Below are 6816 nucleotides of genomic sequence, written 5' to 3' on the forward strand. Positions count from 1 at the left end.
GCCGATGACACCAATCTGTGTGGTTCGGTTGATATGCTGGAGGGAAGGAATGACATCCAGAGGGACCTTGACACGCTTGTGAGGTGGGCTGATGCCAACCTTATGAAGTTCAACCATGACAAGTGCAAGGTCCTGTACCTGGGTCGGAGCAATCCCAGGCACAGCTACAGGTTGGGCAGAGAAGAGATTCAGAGCGGCCCTGCAGAGAAGGACTTGGGGGTGCTGGTCGATGAGAAAATGGACATGAGCCGGCTTCAGTGTGCGCTCGCAGCCCAGAAAGCCAACCGTATCCTGGGCTGCATCAAAAGGAGCGTGACCAGCAGGTCGAAGGAGGTGATCCTGCCCCTCTGCTCTGCTCTTGTGAGACCTCACCTGGAGCATTGTGTGCAGTTCTGGTGTCCTCAACATAAAAAGGACATGGAACTGCTGGAACAAGTCCAGAGGAGGCCACGAGGATGATCAGGGGCTGGAGCACCTCCCGTGTGAAGACAGGCTGAGGAAGTTGGGGCTGTTCAGCCTGGAGTAGAGAAGCTGCATGGAGACCTCATAGCAGGCTTCTAGTATCTGAAGGGAGCCTGTAGGGATGCTGGAGAAGGACTCTTCGTTAGGGACTGTAGTGATAGGACAAGGGGTAACGGGTTAAAACTTAAACAGGGGAAGTTTTGATTGGATATAAGGAAGAAGTTCTTTACTGTAAGGGTGCTGACGGGCTGGCACAGGGTACCCAAGGAAGTTGTGAATGCTCTATCCCTGGCGGTGTCCAAGGCCAGGTTGGACAGAGCCTTTGGCGACATGGTTTAGTGTGAGGTGTCCCTGCCCATGGCAGAAGGGTTGGAACTCGATGATCTTATGGTCTTTTCCAACCCAAACCATTCTATGGTTCCATGACTCTGTACGGTATCCAGACACCAATGTACTACAATAGCGTGTATGTGCTTTGCAACACTGTGACGCTGCTGATACCATACCCATCAACAAGCATTTTGTAACACAATTAAGCAGGAATAACCAATTAAGCTATGAGAGAGGAAATGAAGGCTTGTGGTATAAAGGCAGAAACAGGTTATGGGAAAACATTCACAAGTAGTAAAGTCTTTAAGGTAAAACACAGGATGAGAAGCATGAAAGGTGTCTGATGAGAGCAGAATAAGCAGGAAGGATGCGTGGTGAAACATGAACAAGCCTGGTCCTAAAATGCAATAAATTGTGAGCAGATGAGATTCCTCTCTGTATGAAGGGTATGGCAAAGCTGGCTGCTAGATAAGGACGGTCTTTTCCACTGTACAAAAGGCTTTCATTTCCAAGTTTAATACGTACGATCGCACCTGTCCGCAGGAGTTTTCTAAATTGGACTTTTCTTTAAAGCGTCTTGGTTGTTGTCTCAATAAGCATAAGCTGAAAAAATGGAATTTTCTTCTGCATTTGGGATAGAGGAGACGGGTTGAGAGATTTGGGGTTTTTCAGCCTGGAGAAGGGAAAGCTCTGGGGAGAACTTGGAGCAGAGGAGAAAGAGATCCTTCTGTGATGGGAGCTGTCTGACTTTGCCTTCGGTTTTGTGATACTGGGAATCACCTTGTAAGTTGACTGTTTCTTTCCCAGCAATTACCAAATGAACCTGGGAAGCTAGATCAGATGCAGGTATTCCTAACAAGTCACCTACATTTAGTCAGGCAGTTCCCATCATTTGTGTTGCATCAGAAACACACTATCTTGTTCTTCTAAGAAAATCACTGTGAAAACACTCTTCTCCCTACTGTTCTCCTTAGAGCATCCTTCACCTCTTTGTTCCTGAAGCTATAAATGAGGGGGTTCAGCATGGGAAAAACAAGGGTATAAAACGCAGAGATCACTTTGTCTGTGTTCATCGAGTGGCTGGAGCTGGGCTGTAAGTATGTGAAGAGGAGGGAGCCATAGAATAACCCAACAGCCATCAGGTGGGAGGTGCAGGTGTAGAAGGCTTTGTGCCTGTTGTCTGCCACATGGATCCGGAGGATGGTGCTGAGGATGCAGGTGTAGGAGACAGCGATGGCCAGGAAGGTGCTGGTTTGTATAAAGCCACAGAGAGTGAGGAGCAGAACCTCGCTGATGTATGTGTTGGAGCAGGAGAGCTCCAGCAGCGGGGGAATATCACAGAAGAAATGGTTGATGACATTGGAGCCGCAGAATGACAACGCGAAGCTGAAAGACGTGTGCACCAGCGAAGTCAGACCCCCGCTGAGATAAACCCCAGCTACCAGGGTGGTGCAGACCCTGCGGGACATGACAACAGTGTAGACAAGAGGGTGACATACAGCCACGTAGCGGTCATAGGCCATCGCAGCCAAAAGGAGGCACTCGGCATCAGCAAAGGCAGCGAAGAAAAACATCTGTGTTGCACAGCCAGTGAAAGAAATGGCCTTCTGCTGTGCTAACAGACTCACCAGCATCTTGGGAGCAATGGCAGATGAACAGATAAGGTCTAAGAAAGATAAATTGCTTAGGAAATAGTACATGGGGGTATGAAGGCAGGCACTGAGCTGGAGAAGCATGATGAGGCCAGCATTCCCCACCAAAGTGGTGATGTAGATGAGTAGGAAGAGCCCAAACAAAGGTATCTCCACCTCCAGACGGTCGGTGAAACCCAAGAGAATGAACTCTGTCAGTGTGGTGCAGTTTTCTTCAGGCATCTCATGACCCTGTGTTTGGCTTTGTCAGGGGATCAGTCCTAGTGGGTAGAGCAATGCACAAACAGATTGTATCTTTCAGAAGACAGAAATGTAGGCACCTCAACAAGTATCAGATGGGGAAACCAATGACTTAGATGACGCCCACTGAGAAGAAACTTTAGGAGGACATTCAAAGAGAGCTTTACACACTTTATATCTTAAATTCCCTTCTGTTTATTCCTTTCATATATATATGGATAAGGTGCTGGGACATAGAACTGTGGAATGGTTTGGGTTGGAAGGGACCTTAAAGCTCACCCAGGTCCAAGCCCTGCCATGGGCAGGGACACCTTCCACTAGAGCAGCTTGCTCCAAGCCCCTGTGTCCAGCCTGGCCTTGAACACTGCCAGGGATGGGGCAGCCACAGCTTCTCTGGGCACCCTGTGCCAGCGCCTCAGCACCCTCCCAGGGAAGAGCTTCTGCCTAAGAGCTCAGCTCAGTCTCCCCTTGGGCAGGTTAAAGCTGTTCCCCTTGGCCTGTCCCTACAGGCCCTTGTCCAAAGCCCCTCTCCAGGTTTCCTGCAGCCCCTTCAGGCACTGGAGCTGCTCTAAGGTCTCCCCTTCAGGAGCCTTCTCTTGTCCAGGCTGCCCCAGCCCAGCTCTCTCAGCCTGGCTCCAGAGCAGAGCTGCTCCAGCCCTCACAGCATCTCCGTGGCCTCCTCTGGACTTGCTCCAACAGCTTCACATCCCTCTTGTTTTGTTGCCTCCACAGTTGGACACAGGACTGCAGGGGGGTCTCATGAGAGACATCTGGTCTAGGTCATGCTTGTCTAGCAAGGTTGGACCAGATGATCCTTGAGTTCCCTTCCAATCTGGTATTCTACAATTCTATGACATAAGACCTCAGATGGGATTTTATTTAAGAGCTAGAGCATAGTGCAGGTATAGAAGAAACTTCGAAAGATACATCACCTGATGTAAAACATCAAGTATAACATTTTGCATACTATAAGGTATATATTTGAGTGTAGCTGCAACACATTTACCTGTGTGACCAGTAGAGCAAGGAGTTCTGGCACAGTTAATAACGATCTTTGAGGTAGCAGTGAAATGGAGCACTGGGAAAAATGGATTGAAATGCTGGAACATAAACAGATTTATTACTTTATTTAGACGAAAAGACGACAATTATTTTGGAGCACAAATCATTGAGTCTAAAATTAATTATTTCCTCTCACTCTGAGACTTCTTACAAGCATTTTGTGGGTTCATTTTCCTGAGGCTGATCAATCCTTAAGCAACCGATGAAAAGAAAGCCATGAGTATTGTTTTTAAGCATCTGAGCACAAATATACTGTTAGATTTTCCAAGCATTATTCCCCACTTTACTTTTTGTCTGAAACCAAGTGAATTTGATTCAGTCCCCTACAAAATGAATTTCTGGTCTTAATTTTACCTTTCCAGAAGTTCATCATTTAACTTAACTTTGCCAAAGTTAAGACACTTCTCTGGTGATGGCAGTATAAGTTCGAGGCAGGGCAGATCTTTCTTGCTCACCTTTACATTTCCAGGAAATACAAGGACTGCAGAAGGACATTTAATAACGGAACTGCTAGCAGGTCCTGTAAATATCAGTGCTAAGTGGATAAAAGCACAGCCAAACCAGAAATGTCTATGTTCCTTAATAACGTGTAATAATCTAAGCTGACTCGTTCAGGATAGGATATTGAATGGTTACAGTAGAGCCTGGGGGTTCAGAAAGGAGGGTTGCACTGATCTCACCTGTATTTGGCTTTGTAAAGCTTGGTCTAGATGCAACATCTTCAGTTCCATCTATAATCGCTGCAGAGGGGTAGGTGGGATGCATCGTATCCTGGCTATGGGCGCATCTGTTGATGAGAAAGGACGCCTGCATGACCAATATCAATTCACTGCCAAAAGTTTTGATGGTTAGTGAGATGAATCGCATTTTAGACAGTTTTCTTTGATCTTTTTTCAAGGTCCTTCATTCTTGATGCATCCTAGAATCTGAATCACTTTATGGGTATGACCTTTTACTCCAGATGATGTCCGGGGTGACTCAGGTACCGTGATTCCTAGACTAAGATGACAAGCTCTGCCGAAATTCAATTGTGTTTTAGTTTTGGTTGAGACCAGTTAAACAGTGACCTTGTAACATTACCACTTATTTTAACATTATCACAGGTAATTTGAGAGATTTCTAGTGAAAGTAAGAAAAAGAACCTTTCTGCCCCAAAAAATACTCCATAGTTATGCACATGTGGCTCTTTCCTCCTATTTCCAGCTGTGGTTCATGTTTGGAAACTGAGGCAGAGAAAGCCTAGAAGCTGCTGAGTGGTCTTTGATGAGGACCTGCAAGAGGCAGCAGATCAAAATTTAGGTGTAAAAATTAAAGATAAACCAAATTCCCCCCTTTTTAAAGATATATTCATATTTATTGCTTTCTTTTGTTATCTCATGATGCCACAAAACTTTTCTGAATCCGAAATTCATCCAAAGCAACTGACTTAGAACAATTCCTACACAACTCCCTGAATGGAAGGAAATTTTATGCATTAGGAAACTTACCTACTAGGGAAATATTTGGTTTATTTTCCTGGATGAAGGAAATGTTTCTTTTGAGGAATGTCACAGATTTTATATCTTCCTTTTGGACACGGGAGACCGCGATGTTCTCTAGGGAAGAGCAGAGCAAACAATTAAAGTGCTGCCGGTGTTTGTCTCAGTGTCGAAATACTCCAGTGGAACGATGTGCTGTAAAGGTGTTGTACACACTCTTGGAAATGCTTCTAGTATTTCTTTTGACTGGAATCCCATACAGAGTATTGGTTTTAAGCTTCAAAACAGCTTTGAAATGAGAATGGACATCTTGGCAAATGGAGTCCAAGACCGTGAAGTCAAGTCGTTGTGACCTTGAAGCAACAGCTTTCAGGGAAAAAGACTTCCAAATGCACCTCAAAATGATTGTGACAATTTAGAAAATGGAATTCCAGAGGCCATTAGAACTTCTGGTAACAGAATTGTGATCATATCAACTTAAAGGTGAACATTCATGCTAGCTAAGGTCCCTACATTATACAGAAATTACACACCCAGAGAAAGATTTAGAGCAGTTTAAGTTGTTACTTTACTACTTACATTAAGCAGTAGCTAATCTTATTCATTAACATGAATTTCTTTTCAAATAAAGCTAATCCTTGTTCTTTCCTAGAAGAGCCCCAATACTGACTGTGAATAAAGAATATCAAGCAGCGAGGGAAAAATAAAAAAAGCTTTAAATTCAACCACTCCTCACTAGCAAATGCTTAATTTGACAAATGTGCAGCTGATATGTTTTTCTATGAGGAAACTTGGGCAACTCAACATTTTTATTCTCCAGCTAACAAGCTTTATTTGCATGGCTTGTCTTCTCCTTCCTTCTATCTTGTCCATAGGTGCAGAGGAAGCTCAGGCTGGATATAAGGAAGAAGTACTTTATTTGTGAGGGTGGTGAGGCGCTGGCACAGGGTGCCCAAAGAAGTTGTGAATGCTCCATCCCTGGCATTGTTCAAGGTCAGGCTGGACAGAGCCTAGGGTGGCCTGGTCTAGTGTGAGGTGTCCCTGCCCATGGGCAGGGGTTTGGAACTGGATGATCTTAAGGTCCTTTCCAACCCAAAACATTCTATGATTCTACATATGTCCAGAGGCAAGCACGTAAGGTCTTACAGTTTTATTGCTTCTGAACTTGAGACATTCCTCCCAGTAGTCTCCAGTAACATCTGAATGGGATGAGGATAGCTTTGTATGGCATGAAATTTGTGTTGGGCACAAAGGCTCTGGAGGTCAGAGGAGCCCTCAAAATGCATGAAAACACATCCTAACTAGTTTTAGGCATCTAAAAGTTAGCCGGGTTCTTTTAACTATCTGTTTAGCTAACATTGGCAAGAAATGGACACTTCCAAAGGATGGTTCATCCCATTCTAAAATAATTTCAAGGAAAATGGCATGTTTTGCTTTCTGCAGGTCTCTGCCTCCCTGCACTGACTGCAAAATAAGCCCCAACGGTTAGGTCAGGCTTGCTTGGTTGAATTTTATGCTGCTGAAATTACACCAAACAGATTCTCTCTTCCTATCCCCATACCCTGTCCTCCAGCACTTACACAGAACACAGG

The 6816-nt window shown here is 44.9% G+C and overlaps 1 protein-coding gene and 1 long non-coding RNA gene across 2 annotated transcripts; both read right to left on the reverse strand.

The window, feature by feature from the left end:
• Positions 1-698: 698 nt before the first annotated feature.
• Positions 699-4191, reverse strand: LOC136017348 (olfactory receptor 5AS1-like). The gene is made up of 2 exons (XM_065685575.1): positions 3691-4191; positions 699-2704 (listed from the first exon to the last, which is right to left on the reverse strand). The coding sequence occupies exon 2, from the start codon at positions 2664-2666 to the stop codon at positions 1728-1730; it is 939 nt and encodes a 312-aa protein (XP_065541647.1). The 5' UTR covers positions 2667-2704; positions 3691-4191; the 3' UTR covers positions 699-1727.
• An 81-nt stretch (positions 4192-4272) lies between these two features.
• On the reverse strand, positions 4273-5335 carry LOC136017349 (uncharacterized). Its single transcript, XR_010613909.1, has 3 exons — positions 5234-5335; positions 4889-5017; positions 4273-4533 (listed from the first exon to the last, which is right to left on the reverse strand). It is a non-coding gene; the product is annotated as an uncharacterized LOC136017349 (long non-coding RNA).
• Positions 5336-6816: the final 1481 nt, after the last annotated feature.

Source organism: Lathamus discolor, chromosome 6 (assembly GCF_037157495.1).
Source record: "Lathamus discolor isolate bLatDis1 chromosome 6, bLatDis1.hap1, whole genome shotgun sequence".
Classification (NCBI taxonomy): Eukaryota; Metazoa; Chordata; class Aves; order Psittaciformes; family Psittacidae; genus Lathamus; species Lathamus discolor.

Bases quoted from the DNA above. Each gene is read 5' to 3' on its own strand.
- LOC136017348 (XM_065685575.1), bottom strand. From the start codon at position 2,666: ATGCCTGAAGAAAACTGCACCACACTGACAGAGTTCATTCTCTTGGGT.